The following is a 21,038-nucleotide window of genomic DNA, read 5'->3' on the forward strand; positions in this document are numbered from 1 at the left end:
TGCTTAATAAAATCTTTATCTCATAAAAAATAGATTAAATAAGAAAATAATATCATGATATGATTTTATTAAGCAATTAATTTTTGGTATAAAAAATTTTTAAAAAAAAACTGTACATTTTATAAATTATTATATGAAAAAATCAAAAAGCTTTTTATTTATTAATAAATTAATATTTTTATATTAAATATTAATATCGGATTTCTCATATTTGGATTGAGACCGGATTCTGAAAAAGGAAATCAGTCCACAGTCCAGTATACTTGAACAGTCCTATCTACCGTCACGCCATCCATTTCAGAATTCAATCAGACCGGACTAATTCTAGAATTAAATTCATTAGAAAAGAATTAAGCTCGGTGACAAAACAAGAAATAGGGGAGTATGCCCAACTACTTCACAGCCTTATACCGAAAAAAAATTAAATAATCGCTTGATGCATATACTGAATCGTCCGTATGAATGAGACTGTATGATAAAAATAGATAATACTATTGTAGAGCAGCGTTTATACAATACTATAAACTCTATTAATTATTTTTATTTATACGTATATATAAATGTTATTTTTTATATTAAATCTAACCCACTTAACAAGTATTATATAGAACCTTTTTGAATTTAAATTGTAATGTAAGGAGGGCAGACTGAATTTTTGTGAGATTCAATTGAATTTTAAATAAATTTTATTTATATTAATTTTAAAGAAAAAATTTATTTGTTCTAATTTTTAAATTACTTTTAAAAAAACTTTTATATTCTAAAAAAAAATTATTCACAGTAAATTTTTAACTTCCTTAACATTTACTCACTCTTAAGGTTAAATGTTCATCTCGGGAGATCAGAGTAACAAAACTTAACAAATATTAATATAAAATCTTTTATATTTTAATTGAAATTATTTATTTATATATTTAAAATTTTAAATAATATATCATATTAAGTTATATTTCTCATATTTATCAATAATATTTTTTAAGTTATCAATGTATAAATATAAAGAATTATAATTAATAATAAAAATTATGTTGATTATATTTTTAAAATTTGTTTATTTATAAATAAATAATAAGTTTATTATTTGATATAAAATATAATTATTGATATTTATATAATTTTATTTGAGTTTTCATATTATCATGTCATTAAACACTATTGATTGTTACACCATTAATTAATTTTTCCTTTTATAATAATTAAACCCTTAAAAATATAAAAATAATATTTAATTTCTAATTTTTCTTAAAATTAAAAATTATAAATAGACAAGTTAATCATTAAATAATTAATTTAAAATTTATTTTTTATTTATAAAAAATATTATTTTCATTTGAATATAATATTATTTTATATTATATATTATGCACATATTCACCTTTTACATAATTTACTTATTTATTCAATTATTAGTTCAATACTATTTAATATTTATGTTTATTTTTTTATTTAATTTTATCTATGAATTTCAATTTTTTTTTTAAATCAAAACCGGTGGATAGTTTAAAATTTAAACTTAGCTAAAACTGAAATAGTAGATATTACCAGAAAAAAACTGAAATAGTAGAAAATAGTAACCGTAACCATTGAAATTGTGTTTAAAAATGGGACAGATTTCGGTTCGATTCTCAAATCAGATCGAACCGTGGCCAGGCATAGATTGACACTCTTGCTTCTCGAAGAGAAACGCCGGAGTATCGCAAGGGAACTAGATTGACACTCTTGGTCAACTCCTCCATATCCTGTCTCTCATTGATACTCCAGGAACACCAATATCTAGGGTTTTGTTTTTCATACACTCTTTTGAACAGTAAGTGTCGCAATCAACTCTTTATCCCATTGGTAATTTAAAGTCTGATTTTTATTCCCCTTTTCTTATTAATTATGATGATTAATTTCCGTTTTCAATTTCTATGACTGTGAATTGGGGTTCCACATTAGATATTGTCTGCTATTCTTTTGGAATTTGAGCTTTATTGTTGTGGTTATGCTTTTTTTTCTTTTTTTCCTTTTTTTTTTGGGTTGATGTTATTAATATTTAAGATAGGATTCTTTTACTATATCTGGTGAAATTAATAACCAGGCTTAATTACTTCCATAAGTTTTGCTGAGTTTTTTTATTTTTTTATTTTTCTGTTAATAGTAGGAATGCCTACAGCTAAATGTAGAAAAATTTGTGCTTTATCATATGAGAAAGTTAGTTTATCTTGTATTTAATGATGTGAGGTTCTAAACTCGAGTTCTTGGGTGGATATATATGTGGATACATTTTTACAATACTACAACATAAAAATTGTACTATTATGTAAATTATCCCTCAAGTGTACATCTGAAACTAGACTTTTGAACTCCTTACTCTAAATAAGTAAGACTGGTTTGTGTTTGCCATAAGTTACAGTTTCCATCAGTGTAGAATAGCAGTTAGACATTTGTTTAAATTGCAGTTGATATTGAAATCTCTTGTTGTATGTTTAATGTCAAATCCCATTTACTTGTTTTTAATTGTTCGACAAGAAACTGTGTAAAAGAAAATTCAAAATTGTCATGCTTAACATGAAAACATGTAATGATTTTGTATACATGTCAGGAAAAGGCTGAAGTTGTTCTACTTGTCTCTATGCAGTAACAAAATTATTAACCTTTATTGGCACTGCATTGATGGAAATGAGTAACCATATAAGCACAGGGAAGTATGCTGCTGATATCTCTTCCATAAGAGACGCACAAGTGCGCATCAAGTCATTTATTCACAGAACACCAGTCCTTACCTCAGAGTCTCTGAATGCTATGTCTGGGAGGAAGCTATTCTTTAAATGTGAATGTTTTCAGAAGGGGTGAGAATTTAATTAATTGGTGAATAGCTAAAGTCTTAGATGTTAGCATATATCATGTCTTATTTGGTTTTTGTATTCGTCCATGTCTTTCCAGCTACAACTTTCATAAGATCCTTGCTTTCTTATGTTCTTCTAGGGGAGCATTCAAATTCAGAGGAGCCTGCAATGCCATATTTTCTCTTGATGATGATCAGGCTGCTAAGGGAGTTGTAACACATAGCAGGTTTGCCACAAGTTATCCATATTTTTTCAAATGTCATATTGTAGCATACAATGAATTTGCTCCAAGTTATATGTCTAATTTCAAGTTACCTCCTACATGAATAGTGGCAACCATGCTGCAGCATTGGCTTTGGCTGCACAATTACGTGGGATCCCAGCGTACATAGTTGTACCAAAGAATGCCCCGAAATGCAAAATGGAGAATGTCAAACGTTACGGTGGTCAGGTTATATTGAGTGAGCCTACAGTGCAATCAAGGGAAAGTGTTGCAACCAAGGTATTGCAAGAAACTGGTGGAGCTCTTGTTCATCCTTATAATGATGGGCGCATGATAAGGTAGTTGGACTCTTATTTTTTATTATATTAATATATTTGTAATCCCTCTGTACTTAAGGATGTCCTAGACACTGTTTCTTAGTATTATAATGAAGATGCTTATATCATATGATTTTCCCAGATACATTCAATATAGATTTTGTAGGCTCTCTTTTTTTCTTTTTCTTTCCTTTTTTTTCCCTTTCTTGGCCATAGGTTTGAGTTATTTAACTCTTTGTTTAATGATGTACATGCAACTATGTAAATGAAATTGTACCACAAATGTGCTTGCTGTATCAATGCTTGATTTTATTTGCAGTGGACATGGTACCATAGTATTGGAGATTCTGGAACAAGCCCCTCAAATAGACACTATAATAGTTCCCATAAGTGGTCTGTTTGACAACTCCTTAGTCCATTAATTTTTAACCCATTTTACCCTGATTTTTCTATGTTTTTATTGCTAAATCTAGCTACTTAATAACTTACAGGAGGTGGTTTAATATCTGGGGTGGCATTGGCTGCTAAGGCTATAAACCCTTGTATTCGAGTTTTAGCTGCTGAACCTAGGGGAGCTAATGATGCATCTCTATCTAAAGCAGCTGGTGAGATTGTAATATTGCCTGAAACCAACACTATTGCTGATGGGCTCCGAGCTTTTCTTGGAAGTTTGACGTGGTAAAGGCAACCACATCCTTACACGTGAATTGAGAATGCTTGCTTGATTTCCTTTTTTATTTTTTTAAGTTTCTTTACATTCTGACTTGTATGATATGGTTTCTTCCTGTCTTCTATTCAATTTTTAATAAGTTTCTAGTTTGTTTAACTTGCCATAGATTTTTTTACTCCATACCTTGTGATGAGGCAGGCCTGTAGTTCGGGATTTTGTAGATGATGTTATAATTGTGGAAGACAAGGAGATTGTAGAAGCCATGAAACTCTGTTTTGAGATTCTGAAAGTTACAATAGAACCTAGTGGAGCAATTGGCCTTGCAGCTGTTTTAAGTGATAGTTTCCAGAAAAACCCCAAGTGGAAAGATTGCTGCCACATAGCCATCATACTTTCAGGAGGTAATGTAGATCTTGGTGTCCTATGGGATTCATTCAGAAGATGACAATCAAATCAGTTAGTGGTCTATTTAGTCCTCGCTGTCCCGTGAAGCTTATTTAATGAATGATCAAGAACAAATGTTTTAGGATCATTTTAATAAAGTAGAACATCTTTTTTACTGAATTATGGAACATCCTTCATCAAAAGTAGAATTCTGGAAGAAGCACAGAGAAAAGAGAATTTCCTCTGTTGGGGCAGTGGATATGTAGGACTAAACCAGATTAAACCGGTATTTTGTGAATAATAGAATCAGATTAAACTGGTAATTTGCGACTGGTATCTTCTTTTTGCATTTCTACTGTTTGCATTTTGTAGATTTTTTTATATGTTAGTACTTTGGTGACTAGTAGTGGTAGCTGCTTATATGTATTTCTATAATGTACTTCCATATTTTACGGGAATGCTAGATCTCAGTCCCGTCCTTTTTGACATGGCAGCCTTAAGAGAGTGAACTCTACATGTTTATGGGTTTTCAGTAACCATGGTGATTTGACACAATCACACTTGCAAAAGAGAACTTGAGGAGTTAAATTGATATCTAAATTGGGTTTACTGTATGCTTCTCTTGCTAGCTTTGTTGATTCTAACAATACGTTAATGTTTTTTATTTTGGCCTAATAGTAAGAAAAAATTAATATTTTAGCTTTTTTTTAAGGACCAATTGATCCAAAAAGCCTCACATTTGAGTATATTTACATTTTAATTTTAATTTTTTAATTTTTATTTAATTGGTCCAATGTTTATATTAACATTTTGGTACAATATTAATCTATCTGCAAATTTCTAAATTTTATAGTTTTATGTGTGAATTTGATAGTTTAGCTGATATTTCACATATATTATTATTATTATTTTATATAAATTAATGATCAAATGGTTAAAAAGTTCAATTGTATAGTTGCGTTTTAATTTAAACGTTTAAATTTTAATTTAATTAGTCTAATTGAATGTAATTTTAATCAAATTAAAATGTCAAATATAATATTTTATTATATTTTAAATATAAATTAATTCTATATATGAAAATAATATTAATTCATACTCGACTATAATTAAATTTAAAATAAGAAGTTATCATTATAACATATCTATTATACAAATTATGCATTAGAAATATAAATATTTTCAAATAATAATAATTAAAAATATACATATTTTTAAATAATAATATAATAATAATAAAGTAATTTTCAACCTGTTTAATTGAGTTTGTACTTTATTGCGATTAGCCAAAGGATGATTTATTCATTCAGATTCATTATAAAATGACAGCATTTTTTTTACTTTTGTTAGGGTTTTATATTCAATGACAGGCGTCACGCCCATGCCTACCTATTTATTGTGTCACTAGCTTATGCGAGGCATAGCCATGGAGTCCTCACCGTCTTTGCCCTCTTCAACATTTTCATGTTTGGAGCAAAGAATTAAGCAATAGCCACAGTTGAGAACGGATAAAACCGCGGCAAATCAACTATTTATCAAGAGTTGTAAGTCCACTAAGGGCGTATCCATGACTGTAATAAATACTAACGCCGAGTTCGGAGAAAAACTCCATAGCTTGACCTACAGGTTTGTTACCGTCCCGCAAGTCTTTACTGAGATTCGCGACCCCGTCTCTCGCCACCGCTTCTCCTCTATTCCCTTCACCGTCAACCCCATGGAGCCAACCCCTAACAACGAATGTGCACTTTTGTTTCCCTTTTATTCTATTAATTTTGGTTTATAGTGTGATTATACCTGAGCGGAGGGAAACGTAATTGTAATTTGTAATAATATACGTGCCAGCTAAATAATAAAATTGTTCTATAAACTATTAATTATAAAGAATATTTAAACTTTTATATTTTTAGTTATAATCAATTAAATTACTATAATTTACATTAATAAAAATAAATATTTTATTATTAATATAATAAAAATTTAATATTTATTTTATTTAATATGATAAATATAAAAATTTTCTGTATTTTTTTCATAATTTATGAAAATTGTGTTAAAATAGATAAATATTTAATTTTTTAATAAGAAACTCATTTAAAGCATATGTGTATTTATGTTATTGAATGATAGTGGATATAAGCAGGGAAAAGAGAGTGTGATTAATAATGGGAAGAGATGAGAGTAAGGAGCTGAGAAATAGAGCAGAAAGAGGGAAGGCATGATTGAAAGGATCAACATTCCACATGCAGCCGGACCATGATTAAATTTAAAATACAAGTTCTCATTATAACATATCTATTATATAAATTATGCATTAGAACATATAAATATTTTCAAATAATAATAATTAGAAAAAAATGTGATTTTAAACATGTTTAATTGGGTTTGTATTTTGCAACTATTAGCCAACAGGGCTTCTTCATTCTGATTCACTATAAAACTACAGCGTTTCCTACACTTTTGCTAGGTTTTATATTCAACTAGGCATCATGTCCACGCCTATTCGTTGTGTCACTAGCTTCTGCGAGGCATAGCCATGGAGTCCTCATCATCTCTGTCCTCTTCAACATCTTCATATTGAAGCAACGTAGTTAAGAAGCAATCGCCAGCTGAAAATAAGCAGAACCTGGACGCGGCAAATCAACTATTCGTCAAGAGCTGTAAGTTTACTAAGGGCATATCCATGGCTGTAGTAGATGCTAATGCCGTGATCGAGGGCGGAGAAAATTCCATAACTTGGCCGACAGGTTTGTTACCGTCCCTGAAGTTTTTACTTAAATTCGCGACCTCGTCTTTCGCCACCGCTCGTCCTGAAGTTTTTACCTAAATTCGCGACCGCATCTTTCGCCACCGCCTCTCTTTTGCTCCCTTCACCATCGACTCCATGGAGCCAACCCCAGAAGATCTCAACAAAGGTGCACTTTTGTTTCCATTTTATTCTATCAAAGTTTGTTTTATAGTGCGATTATAGCTGGAGAAATGTGACGGTAATAATAGACGTGCCAGCTAAATAATAAAATTGTCATATATACCATTAAATTTATAAATTTATAAATTGATTAAAGTTGTATTAAAATATAAAAATTAAATTAATTAAATTAAAATTAAAATATAAATACAATAAGTTTTTTAATAAATTGTTTTTTTTAATTATATCTTGTACTTTTATTTTTATTAATTATAAATAAAATTTAAAATTTTGTTTTTTACAATTAAATTACTATAATTTAAATTAATAAAAATAAATATTTTATTCTAATATAATAACATTTTAATATTTATTTTATTTAATATGATAAATACAAAAATTTTATGTATTTTTTCGTAATTTATGAAAGTTGTGTTAAAATAGATAAAAATTTAATTTTTTAAATAAAAAACTCATTTAAAGTATATGTGTATTTATATTATTGAATGATAGTGGATGAAAGGATTGGAAAAGAGAGTGTGATTAATAATGGGAAAAGATGGAGAGTAATGAGCTGAAAAATAGAGAAGAAAGAGGGAAGGCATGATTGAAAGGATAACATTCTACATGCAGCCGGACCATGATTAAATTTAAAATACAAGTCCCAAGGCACCCACTCTGTCCCACCTATATATATCTCCAATAGCGTGCATAATGTTAGCTGTGAGTCCAGGATTAGCTTGCTGTTGCTAGTGGATTCGTATTCTTTTCTTCTAGAGTAGGTAATCATGGTCTTTTTGTTTATTTTTTAAGATGCTCGTATTTGCAGGTGGATATTAAAATGCCATCCGTGATTATGACTGCTGAAATTGGGAGAATTTTCTGTCCCAAATGTGGAAATTGTGGCACTTTAAGAAAGGTAGCCGTTACAGTTGGAGAGAATGGAATTGTTCTTGCAGACCGTCGACCACGGATCACTCTTCGTGGTACAAAAGTAAGTGTACTCCTAATTTTAAATATTGGAAGAACCCAATGAACAAATGGAAGGACTTTAGTGTTTGTGCTCATATTGTGTTTTGCGTCGTCTGTTACTTTTACTTGATTATGATGTTTGTTCAAGGGAAAGTCACAAGTGTCCTATGGTTGTCGAAGCGGAGTTTCATCTTCTAGATCATATTACTGAATGTGGACTTGATGAAACAATAAGCATAATTACATTAAGATGCTTCTAAATGGATAGGATGCAAGGAAGTTTTTTCCTATTGATAAGCACAAGTACGTTAAGATGCTGGGTTGAAGGCCAATCTGCTTGGAATGGTGTCCATCATAACTTTATATTTTTGTCTTTCTATGTGTGCTTAGGCAATATGCACGGAGGATGCCCTCCTGTTTTTTTTTGTTTTCTGCTCCTTTGTTTCTTTTCTTTTTTTCTGTGTAAGCTTGTCTGACTCTGAGCATATATGCATTAACATTTTGTTCCATACAGTTTTCCTTGCCTTTACCACAAGGCGGAAGTGATGCTATTGCTAAGAACCTTATTCTGCGTGAAGATCAAACTCCCGCAAAAATTCCTTTATCCCAAGACGAAGAAGAAAGCAAATAAAGAGGTTGGGTGCCTTCATTTTTGGCTATCATCATTTTGATCTGTTTTTGCATCAGCAGATTTGTTTGTTTGCATCTACATATTTTAAAAAGTTATTTTTGCTTTAAATACACTGAAGCTGATGTATTCAAAATGATACAGAGAGATAATACCTTTGCTACGGACAACATCTTCAACCATCATACTGATAAAAAAGCCGCTTTCCAACCACCCATGAGGAAGGCATTTGGAAAGAGAATCCCAACGACAATCACTACTCCCGTCCGAAGCATTAATGGTTTTGTCTCTATATATTTAGTTTATTTTTTGAAAGCGTTCATAAAATTTGATAGAAATACATAACATTTCTGTGTATTATCAGCGGGGGACCAGAATTTGTGATATGTAGTTTGCTCATTGATGAGCACAATTTTGATGTGGCTTTTTGGTGTCTTGTTACATGTGTAATGCAAATGCATACAAGCAAACAAGTCATACATGCTTATGCTTCCTTTCGTTTTCCCTCATTAGTTTCCCTTTTGGTGAGCTATTGTATTCCTGTGGCAAGGATTTGCATGGGATAGATGGAAAGAGAATGGCAAATACAAAGCAAAGTTGTGGACTTGATCAACATTTTGCTTGCTGTATAATAATTTTAGTGAAGATAAAAAAGAAAGAACAGAATCCCTTAACTAACAAGTAAAATCAAATATTTGGTGATTAATAACTTTACTCATCATTCAATAGTATACATAAGGCAGCAGACTTAGTCATGCAAGAAGCTCTATTTCTTTTACCACGCTAACATTTACAAGGGCAAAAATAAAACTCTTAAGCTTATAAAAGAAAATTAAGTATTACAGAAGTATATAGCTGATGTACAGTGTATTAGCCTCATGCCTCCAACTCAAGTCATGAAGACAGTGCAAGCTCCGCCCATGCTAAAGAAGATGCCTTCAACTCAAGGGACACAGACGTGTCAATTTTGCTTTCCAACATGCTGCTTACTTCTTGCATCGATGGTCGCTTCGCGGGTTCCGGCTGGATGCATAGGCTTACCACTTCACATATAACTTTGAGGTCATCATATGTGAAATGTTTCAACTCTGGATCCACCACATAAGACATTACTTCTGGCAATTCAAGAAAGTCCTTGGCCTGCAGAGTAGATGAGTTAGTCTTCTGGTGTTTTTATGTAAGGAAAATTCTGGCAAATGTTTGAACTTAGAAAAGATTCCTACCCAATCTACCAAGCATCCTTTGTCCTCACAGTAAGGAGGTCTCCCGCTGATTATTTCCAGTAGAAGCACGCCAAACGCATATACATTGCCTTGGACATCAAGATGGCGTCCCTCCATAGAATTTGGAAGTACACAAATAGCACCTTGGCTGCCTATGGAACCCGAGTTCTTTTCTGATCTTGAAAGAATACTCTTCCAACTTTCAAAATCAACCAGCTGTAACAGACGGTGAAAAGATTTTGAATCTGAACTTTGACAAGGAAATAAACAGTTTACTATTACATCAGTTTTCGCGTAATAAAAACATAGTTCATTACACAAAAGGTCACTGCTAGAGTTAGTGGCTTAATTCTTATCACGGTCCTGATTTCTAACACTCTTCATGGAAATGGGAGTATAAAGATATGATAGGTTCAAAATATTAAATTATAGCGTAGCAAAACAATGAAATAAGGCATTGGGTGTACCTTGGGAGAAAAATCTTCAGTGAGATATACAGAACTAGAATTTAGCTCAGATATGGTAAATGGCTGATCAAGCTCTGTGTGAAGATATTTGAGACCACGAGCAATGCCTATTACAATTTTCATTCGTCGTGTCCAAGATAACTGGCATCCTTCTCCATCTGAGTGTGCAGTCAGGTTGATTGCTTAGGTTTGAACTAATAAAACATCCTAAAACAAATGTCCCAATGAAGAAACTTCACTTACAATGTAAGTGCTCATACAATGTCCCATTTGATGCGTATTCAAAAACCAGCATCCGTGTAAATGGAGTGCTCTCTCTACAATAGCCAAGTAATCTTCCCGTATTCTCATGATTTAATCTTGCCAAATCTGCCACCTGAATAGCAATATATAACAAGAACTTTTAGAACAGTGCAGTCTCAAAAATCTAAATTTAGTTCCTTTTGATGCATTCATACGCTAATAAATAATAATCATTTACCTCTTTCTGGAAATAGAGCTCAAGATAGCCTGTCCAGTGTTCTTCTTTAATGCAGAGGGATATAACAGCAATCTCAGGCCCACCTTTCATTGTTCCCTTGTAGACCAGACTGTCTGGAGAAGAACCAATAATGTTGCTGAAGTCTTCACAGGCAACTTCAAGGTCTTGTCTGCTGAATCTTACTACATCTTTCAATAGCTCAGAATCTGTGCAAAACCAACACATTTAAAATAAATGTAATAAATGCTGTTGAAGTTGTAATAAAGAAGAGACAGGGAATGGATTTGCTAGCAAGAAGCAAACCTATGTACACTGCTGTATAGTCATTCTGGCTTGCTGATTTCTTCCATGGGATTATGATAGAAGATTTGTTATTGCATCTCTGGAAAGCAGTTAGAACAGCAACAAGGAAAAGTAATCCCACCATGGTTCCTGTTACAATTTCCAAAGCCAAAAGCCAGGCTGGTTTTGATGCCTCCTGATGTTGCTTGGCTACATCTTCAGAAGGCTGGTGCTTAGGGTTGAATGCTTGATGGGTTTTGGCAGGTGGTGCACCACCTACAAAACAAACCTCATCACTTTCAACTACTATGGTTGGTAATACCACCACAGAGCACCATTGTTATTGCCATGCGCAGTTTGCTTTTGATATAAGGTCCTACACTTCAAATTACTCTAAATTGAGGATCATATTGACCATAACACAATTAATGGGAGTTGTAAGGCCTCGAGCAATTTGTATATAACTTTCAAAATTGCCCCTGATTAATACAGACCAAATAAGGAGTTCGTTTTTTCGAAGCATGAGAACTTTAAGAGAAAGGTAAATATTGGTAAGCTACAAGGGAATGCCTCAAATATCTTGAAATCTCATACTTATTCTGGATAGAGCTTAAAGAGTCAGTCTATAGGACAAGGCACTTAGAATTCAGCATGAATGAAGGTATTGAGATCCTATCGAATGGCAATTTTTACATATCTGGTCAGATGAAGTCTACTTATCAATAGACAGCCACATGCTCATGCATATACAATTACTCTTTTGATGATTACTGTTCACTGAAATACTTAGAATTAGTTTAATCTATTCCACAGTTCAGAAGTACGAGGAACAAAGTTCAGGAAGAGTATCTTGTTATACACACCACATTGAGCAAATGAACGCTGTTTAAGATCTTTACTTTGGAGGCAGTTCCCTTGAAAGCTTGTGCTGCATGACATAAATCAAAGAAAATGTGAGTTTAAAGAACAAATAAAACCAGCAAGAGAAAGCAAGAAACTTACTTTGGAAGATACTTCAAGCACTTAGGTATACTCCCAACAAAAAAGTTGTATGACAAATCTGCTACTTTCAACTGAGTTGCCCGACACAAGCCAGTTGAATTTGTGCTTGATGCATACCTAAAGCATATGTGAAACACGTAAAACAAATTTAACAAAATCAAAACCATTGCAGAGTTTGATGTAACATTATGTTCCATTTTAATTTCTAGTGTGATACTGTTTTCAAGTTGATTAATTATATATATAGGCACATCCCTGGAAAACAAATAATTCTAATAATGCTGTCATTCCTTAATAAAAGGTTCCCCATTTTCTGATGGTGGGCAGCTTCCATATCCAGTAAGAATATCCAAGAAAGATTAGCAGCAGTTGCCACTCGTAAAGAAAGGAAGAAATGAAAAGAAAAAATGTAACTCCTTGGAAGTTAATGCCAATAACCTCTCTATCCTCTTCTCTACTACTTTTTTTTTTATTTTTCACATTCCTGATAATTTTTGGCACTTCATCCAATGAAAAAGGCAATATATGCCATGAGAGGATAGAGAGGATTTATTCAAAGTGACAGATTCACATCATTGCCAGACCACCAGTGTGACTTACTGCACTACATATGTTGCTAAAAGAGTTAAAATGTTTTCAGAAGGTAGCAAGTTATGCAATGCACACATTGTCTGATCATCAACTATTCTTGTCAGTCTACTTGCATATATCAGAATACGATTTCTCATTTTCATTTACAATATGAGAGATCACATGAAAATCATTCGCTGAGTAAACATAAGCAACTAATTTTGCTTAATATAACTGCTGAACTGGCTTCCAACACAGGAATATTCTACTTACTTGCCGTGTACATTAGATGGGAAATCTGAATTGCCGCCTGCAGGAACAGTTCCTTGAAGTTTATTACGATCCAGCCGAAGTTCCTCAAGGTGCTTCAAATTGCCAAGTTCAGGGGGCAAATGCCCTGTTAACCCATTGGACTGAAGGTTTCTACAACAGTAAAGTAAATTGGAAAGTAAGAAAAAGCCAAGCCATTAAAGTCCATTCACTAGAACTAAAAAGAATAAATAAATAATACATTCTCATAACACTGCTCAGATTAGCTATTTCTGGAGGAATAGGACCAGTTAGTTGATTCACTCCCAAATCCAAAACCTCGAGGTACTTCAACATGCCCAGCTCTTTCGGGATAGAACCAATCAGCTTATTACCATGCAAGATTCTACAAACATCAAACACAAGAAAGCACAGTTCGAATGCATTGCATAAAACTAAAATGTAGCACACATTCAGAATCATGTGCGAGAAGAAACATACAGTTCTTGCAAGTGTGTAATCCGACCCAACTCCGGGGGAAGAAATCCCTTGATAGCAGACTGAGTTATGTTTCTGCAGAACAAATGAAAAAGTAGAAATCATTTATTTACAAATGCACCAACATACTTCACATTTGGATCTAACTATAAGATATCACAAGTCTGAAACCTACTGAATCCTGAACCTAAAAAATTGATGACCATATCTTACATCTTCACAACATGGTCACGAGCAACAGAACAAGAAACACCAGGCCATTCACAGGGATCTGCATCTATGGCGTTCCAATTGGACATAACCAGAATTGGGTCTTCAAATATAGCTTCTTTGAACGTTATTAGTGCCCAAACTGCATAATTTCCACTAGCATGTTCAGTAAAGAGGGGGGGGGGGGGGGGGGGGAAGAAAACAAGAAACAAGACGAGGCAGCAACTGGACACCAAAATGTAGAATTTTCCCAAATGGTAACTCCTAGCTCAATCGCATTGCTTTGAACATTTGAATTCAGATCACAAAACTTCAGCACCCCTATCGAGTATGTTCATTCACCAAGGACAAGGAAGGAAAACGACTAGAATTGAGGTAAATTTAAATCTTGAGACTTGACATTTGATTACACACTAAATCTAGCAACAGTCAATTTAGCCTAGTCTCACTTGTTAAACTTGTTTGAGAAGAGTTTATCCTTGAAAGAAATCCAAAACAGCAAGATTAAGAATCCTAGTTTTTAACATTATCCCGTATTTTATCAGCAACCACACAGCTCTGTAAAAACATAAAGGAGCAAGATCTGAGAACTGAGGAAACAATCCATACCTTCATCTTTCGGAAATGACTCACAGGTCACAGAAATAACCAGATAAATCACAAAGAGAAATTGCAGTGAAGTGTGTGACTTCATTTTCTTAGCAAGAAATCTCCACACACACTCTAATTATCACTGCCTTTCGTTCAGAACAACAAAGAAGACCCACCAGAAGAACTCATTAACCCAGCAGCCAGGACCCAACAAAGAAATTAACACAAGAAATAGGGGGAAAAGGATAGAAAGGAGAGAAAAGGAAAAAAAAAAAAAAAAGAATCTTGTAGCTGGGAAAGATAAGCTTTAACAAGGAAATGGAATCAGTAGAACTCAAAGGCGTAGGCTTTAGATACTGTAATCTCCAGAAATAGTTTAGTTTGATTATCTTGAAACAATAGTATTGAGTATAAAATCCAAGATTTGGCAACTACCCACAAAAGTAAACTGAGTTTAATGATGATTAAAGAGGAAATGTAGAACAGTGAATGTTAAAGGAATCAATCCAGCTGTGAAGGAAACTTAGATTCAAAGAGAGGTTTTCTTACTACTTTACTGGCTAAAAAATAAAATTGACAACAGGAATGTTGTTCTGTTCACTGATGTTAAAGATGGCGGTTCCTTTTTCTTTTTATTTTTTAATATTAAAAATTAGTTATTTTATTTATTATAGATTATTTTTTTGAAGCAATAATTTTTGTTTTCATCAAAATTATTTGAAAAAAAAATAACTTCATTTAATAATAAAATAATCATAAAAGAAACTTAAAAAAAAAAGCGGAAGTTTTGATGTTTACTGCTAATGATTGCATTAACAGAGAGAGGACTTATCATCGGAGAAGAGCATGCTTATCTCGTCTGACGAGAAATTATCCTATTTCGGATGGACGGTGCACAATCGAAATGGTTTGGTATATTGATTAAAATTATTATAATCTCTTTGAGAAAAAAAAAATTAAAATTTTAAAAGCTTGAAATGAAATCAATATTTCTGTTCAGATTTTTAAGCTATCTATTAAAGTGCAAGTTGATTTCGCTTTATATACAAATTTAAATTCAATTATTTTAAAATTGAATATTTTATATTAAAGATCATACTGTAAATAAATATAATAGATTAATTTTATTATTTATATTTAATATGAAAATTTCAATTTATATCAAATTTTATATACACTATATATGAAATAAATTAATAATAATTAAAATGTTTATCTAATTTGATTCAGTGATTCAATGTTGATAAGTTCATATTTAAATTATCACACTTCTAACTTCCTATTTAAAAAATGATCAGAGATAATTATTTAAATGTAAACCCTAAATAATGGATAAGCAGTGATCAAATTTTTAAAATTTAAATTACTTTAAAATTGGGATCTTCTTTTTCTTCATCCGTGAAAATCTTTTATTTTTTTTATTTTTTTTTGAATTTTATTTTATTCGCTAGGCCCATTAAAAAATAAAAAACTCCTAATAAATAAATTAAAATGTCCTACCTCATTAAAATATGAAAATTATAATTATATATAATAGTTAATATAGAATTATTAAATAATTTAGATAACAGAAAATATATTTAAAAATTATTTAAATCGGACTATTATGATTGGTATTAGAGTGATCTTGAATCAGAAAAATTGAATAAAACTAATGGGTCTGAAAGGAAGAAATTATTGCAAAATGAGGTGAAACCATCGCTCGAGATACTAGCGAACTATAATATCTGAAGGTATGATAATGAGTTAGCAATTCTACTTAATTCAGCATTATAAAATGACGACAAAAATATCGAAAAATTGAATAAGAGAAAATAAAATATTTTATATCGTTAAAATATGAAAATCAGAGTAATATATAATAAATAATATGAAATTAAGTCTAAAACTTATTTGGGTCAATTTCGATTACATCTTAATAATTAAGTTTTCTAAATAAAAAAAAATCTTCACAATCTTCACAATAAAGAAGGAAAAATATAAAATAAAAATATAGAAAACGTTTAAAATATTTAAAAATAATGTTTTAATCGTTATTTTCCTAAAAATAAAAATTTCTAAGAAAGAGTCTTAAGGAATTTTACTTTCATATAATTATTTCACATTATTTATATATTTTTTCAACTTTATAAATATAAAAAATAATTTAACATGTATAATTTCTGTCTGACCTCAGTGATTATGTAGTATAAGTAGGCATTCCCTTTTATTATTAAAGACATTTAGGATCTTCAGTTCAAAAAAAAAAAATTATTTTTATTATTAGATTAACAATCTATTTATCTTTTACTTTTCTACATTTCTGACCACCATTTTATATAAATATTAATATATAAGAATACTTTAATTAATTAAATATTTTGAATTGAGACATTTTTTTTTTGAGAAGTCAAAAAAAAATCCAATCTAAAACATGGAAATTTTTATTTTATATTTTGTCACCCATATAATGTAATTTAATTAATTAAAAAATTTATTATTTTATTTCTATGAAAAATTTATTAATTAATTTTTTATTTTAAAATATATATTAAAACACTAGTTAGTCTTTTTTAATTTTAATTGTTAAATATTATAAAAAAATTTAAATTATTTTTAATATAAAAAAATTAATTAATAAATTTTTTATAAAATTAAGTGAACAATTAATAAATTTTTTAAAATATATAAATTAAATAGTAAAATATTTAATTTATGGATGAATTAATTAGTATATTTTTAAAAATTTTAAAAATATTTTAATATATTTTTTAAAATAAAAAATTAATTAATAAATTTTTACTAAATAAAAATTTTTTCTAATAATTGAATTATTTACTTGATGTTCGTATAAAAAGCCTTAAAATGCATTTAAAATTTAAGGGGAGGAGTAAACGAAAGGCAATTAACAATATTATATTGTTGAATAATTTATTTGAAATAAACTGTAAATTAAATTTGCTATTTTTGGTAGTAAGTTTAAGTTAATGATGTCAGCATTAGCTATAAGCAACTAATGGGCCCTAAAGCGGTATTTGCGCAATCATGTTCCGCGTTCCAAGTGCACGTTAGAATCACCCGCTTAATTATTGTCATTATTATGTACCACGATACGGTATTTTGTTATTCTATCTTCAAAATATCACGACATGATGGAGTCAAAATCGTTCCGTTCCGACTGCTACGGTCTATCTCTCTTTCTGATCCATCGAGTTTCTGCAACGCAAATATTTTATTTTTTTACTTCAATAATAAAAATTATCAGAATGTAAATATTACGTTAATAATTTCATAAATACATTAATTTTTTAATTTTTTTTTATAAATTAAGGAGGAAAAAAAATTGCTTTACAGTTGTTTTCTCAACATTAATTTGTGCATGTGATGGAAGAAGCATATGCAACAACCATTTGTTCTTTTGTGCTTTTTCACAAACAAAAGGAGGACTAAATTGACAAATTTAACTTGTAAATTCATTAGATTTTCTATTCAATTAAAATGCAAATTTGTTAAATATGGTACTTATGATGTACTGAATGATAAATATATTTAGTTGAATTTTGAAAATTTTTGAATTTACTTTTTAATTTTCATTCTCTATTTTTTTATAAAGAAAAATGTTTAATATAAATTAATTTTTATTTAATACAGTATTTAATTAGTTATTATAAATTTAATTTTATATAGGAATGAGTTGATAATTTTCGAATCAAATATTGTTTTATTCAACGACTACAGTAATTTTTTTTAAAGAAAAAAAATTACCATCATATTTTTTTATATATTAGTTTAAGAATATATGAAAGACAAATTTTACATTTTATTACATTATTAAATAAACAATAAATCATTATACTGTTAATTCAATAATAAAAAGGATAATTTATAACAAAATTTCTCAATTTTAGCAAAACTCACAATTTAGTCCCTAACAATTTAGTATTAAATAATTTAATTTTTAAATTTTCATTCCATTAATAATAATTTAATTATTCAAATTTTTACTTTTTTATAATAATTTAATACTTTTAATTTTAATAATTTATAATAATTTAAACTTTTTAATTTGACTTGATATTTTTAATAACGATAAAAATAACAGATGGACGATTTTATTAGTAAAATAAAAATTTATAAATTAAATTATTTACTATTAAACAAACAGAAATTAGGTTATGAGATTTTACTAAATTTTAAAGATTATAATATAAATTATCTAGTAAAAATTATCAGCATTTAAATATTAAATTAATATTTAATAAACGTATTAATTACTTAAACATATATAATGTATATATAACGTATATAGACTTACTTTTTTAATATATAATGAAAAAAATAAAATTTATTATTTTAAAATAATTTTGTAACATTAATTATTTAATTTTTAATAAATAAATTAAATACAAGCAAATATGTTAAGAAAATAATAAATAAATTGCAATAAATTATAGTGCAAATTGCAAGCTCATCTCATCTCATATTGTAATTATTATATATAAAAATGAGAAAAAAAAAAAAAAGATGAAAATGCTTTCCAGTTGTTTTGCTCAAGCATTAGTGTGTGTATCTGATAGAAGAAGCAGCATACGCAACTACAGTAGTTTCTTTTTTTTTTTTTTTCTCAATTTTGTGGCTTTTAAAAAAAAATAAATAAAGAAAAGCAGGACACAAACCCATAAGAAAAGATTGTACATAATTTTACAAATTTGACTTGAAAAATCATAGATAAAAATTTTTAAATTTATTCAAATACACTTACCATCGCACCTATTATCAGACTAAAATTATGAATTTAAAGAAACAATCGGTTAAATATAGATATCATAATTTTTTAAATTTAATATGGCATTAAAGTAATAAATTTAATTTTATATAAAAATGAGTTATTTTGAATTAAATATTATTTATTTATTTTTACATAAATTAACATTTACAAATTATGACTATATTATATTTATTTTACATTTTTAACACATTCCTGATATCCTATTCTGATTTGGACTGAGTGTGGCTTTCTTTTCTTTGTTTGTTTTAATTCAAGCATGAAGTCTCCTCTCCTCTTCGCTTCGCTTGCAATCCTTCCAATCCATGAGAGAACACCAAAAGAACCCATTATTCTGTTTTTTACAAAATATTAGTGATTAGATGAGTTCATTCTCATTTGAACTTGGACACATTTCTGATTTTCATTGGTTATCAACACGACACAACCAATATGGTTTTGACGCGTTCATGAGATTGGTTTTGTATAGTTACTCTGTGACTGGGTTAATTTTCTTCCATGTGATTTTGTTTGACGATGACCATGTTTATCTTTTTAATTAATGCTAATTATTACAAGGTGAATAAAATAATGACTTGTTGGACCTTTGGAGATTAGTTATTGCATGAACCTCAGCAATTCCTTTTTCCCTATGTTAATGATTACAAATCAATCAAGATTTGATTATTTAATGGAGGAGTGCATCGTTACCATTATTTGAAAAAAATTGAAGTTTTGATTAAAATAGGGCAAATATAAATTTGATTTCGAATGGGGAGGAGGGATTAGATAGGATGTCATGTTCATAGTAGAGAGAGATTGGAAAGCAAGAACTTTTCCAAGTTAGGTTAGAAAAAAAGGGGAATTCAAAAAGATTTGGTAGAGTCTAGGCTCAATGGTTTGGAGTTTTCCATCATTAATATAATTTCTCTATGGCCTCTTTTACCATTTTGATGTAACCTAATGAAACCCTTTTGACTTTGCCTTCACATAGCTCCTACCTAACACTTTTTATTTTCAAATTTTATGCTAAACTAAGTTGCTTCATATCATTGTCTCCCACTAATTGCCAACTCTTTTTTTTAAATTTTTTTTATTGTGATTTATTAATACCATTGATAGTTTAACGATTAGATCCCAAAGTGGTCCATGATTCCTGAACTGAGAGCATGTTAGTTCAGGCAAAAATTAAGTGTTCTCTGTTCTATTATGTTAAGACTGCTCATAATCTTAAAGGATCTGGTTGAGATGTTCAATTTAGGAGAATACTAGTTGAGTGGGTGTGAGCAGAAAGTTAATGCTTTAAAGCTTGAAGTGAGGTAGACGGAGTCATTGCTCATTCAACCATCTGGGTTTGAAACAGGGAACACCAAATCACTGTTCTTCCACGTAGGAGAGTCTCTTGTGATGTTTCAACGGTATGATAAAACTCAGAACTGCAATTGGTAGTTCAGAGGTGCTGGTCCCAAGGCCTAGATGAGTTGGTTGGCTACTTCACTTGCTTATTAATTGCTTTGCAACATAAACATTTATGATTTTACAGGACAGAATAATGCTCTTTATTACAAATTATTAATGCTTGAAATGAAAAAAGTACTTGAAGCGTGTTGCTATAAACAACCACAGAATACTAAAATTACTATTGAAATTTATTTTCAAAATTTATTAATTAGAAATAAAAATATAGAGAATACTCTTAGCCTATGTATAATGTTTCTGTTTTGAGCTTGTTATATGAAAGATTGATAAGGTTGGAATAGATATTGCGCAGTGGGCATTGAAAGCAAGTGGCCA

At 30.0% G+C, this 21,038-nt stretch overlaps 2 protein-coding genes and 1 pseudogene across 5 annotated transcripts; 2 read left to right on the forward strand and 1 right to left on the reverse strand.

Moving 5' to 3' along the window:
* Nucleotides 1-1,619: 1,619 nt before the first annotated feature.
* LOC110608698 (serine racemase) lies at nt 1,620-5,935 on the forward strand. 3 transcript variants are annotated; one of them, XM_043953908.1, is made up of 8 exons: nt 1,620-1,807; nt 2,621-2,831; nt 2,926-3,054; nt 3,159-3,389; nt 3,688-3,761; nt 3,860-4,046; nt 4,237-4,439; nt 5,773-5,935. In XM_043953908.1, the coding sequence occupies exons 2-8, from the start codon at nt 2,656-2,658 to the stop codon at nt 5,787-5,789; spliced, it is 1,017 nt and encodes a 338-aa protein (XP_043809843.1). In that variant the 5' UTR covers nt 1,620-1,807; nt 2,621-2,655; the 3' UTR covers nt 5,790-5,935. The 3 variants fall into 3 exon arrangements, with proteins under 3 accessions (XP_043809843.1, XP_021603666.1, XP_021603667.1); XM_021747974.2 differs by lacking the exon at nt 5,773-5,935 and having other exon boundaries at nt 1,621-1,807; nt 4,237-4,908; XM_021747975.2 differs by lacking the exon at nt 5,773-5,935 and having other exon boundaries at nt 1,622-1,807; nt 2,968-3,054; nt 4,237-4,908.
* On the forward strand, nt 5,834-9,533 carry LOC110610076 (annotated as a pseudogene).
* Nucleotides 9,534-9,602: 69 nt separating this feature from the next.
* On the reverse strand, nt 9,603-15,081 carry LOC110609733 (probable LRR receptor-like serine/threonine-protein kinase At1g63430). 2 transcript variants are annotated; one of them, XR_006349947.1, is made up of 13 exons: nt 14,519-15,081; nt 13,913-14,051; nt 13,703-13,774; nt 13,464-13,607; nt 13,226-13,375; nt 12,383-12,499; nt 12,244-12,308; nt 11,402-11,656; nt 11,099-11,304; nt 10,861-10,993; nt 10,618-10,775; nt 10,151-10,395; nt 9,603-10,067 (listed from the first exon to the last, which is right to left on the reverse strand). XR_006349947.1 is itself a non-coding variant. In XM_021749515.2 (13 exons), exons 1-13 carry the CDS (start codon nt 14,601-14,603, stop codon nt 9,822-9,824), a joined length of 1,986 nt encoding a protein of 661 aa, XP_021605207.2. In that variant the 5' UTR covers nt 14,604-15,079; the 3' UTR covers nt 9,603-9,821. The 2 variants fall into 2 exon arrangements, 1 of the variants encoding a protein (XP_021605207.2); XM_021749515.2 differs by having other exon boundaries at nt 10,151-10,366; nt 14,519-15,079.
* Between the last annotated feature and the right edge of the window lie 5,957 nt (nt 15,082-21,038).

This window comes from Manihot esculenta, chromosome 2 (assembly GCF_001659605.2).
Source record: "Manihot esculenta cultivar AM560-2 chromosome 2, M.esculenta_v8, whole genome shotgun sequence".
In the NCBI taxonomy this organism is placed as follows: Eukaryota; Viridiplantae; Streptophyta; class Magnoliopsida; order Malpighiales; family Euphorbiaceae; genus Manihot; species Manihot esculenta.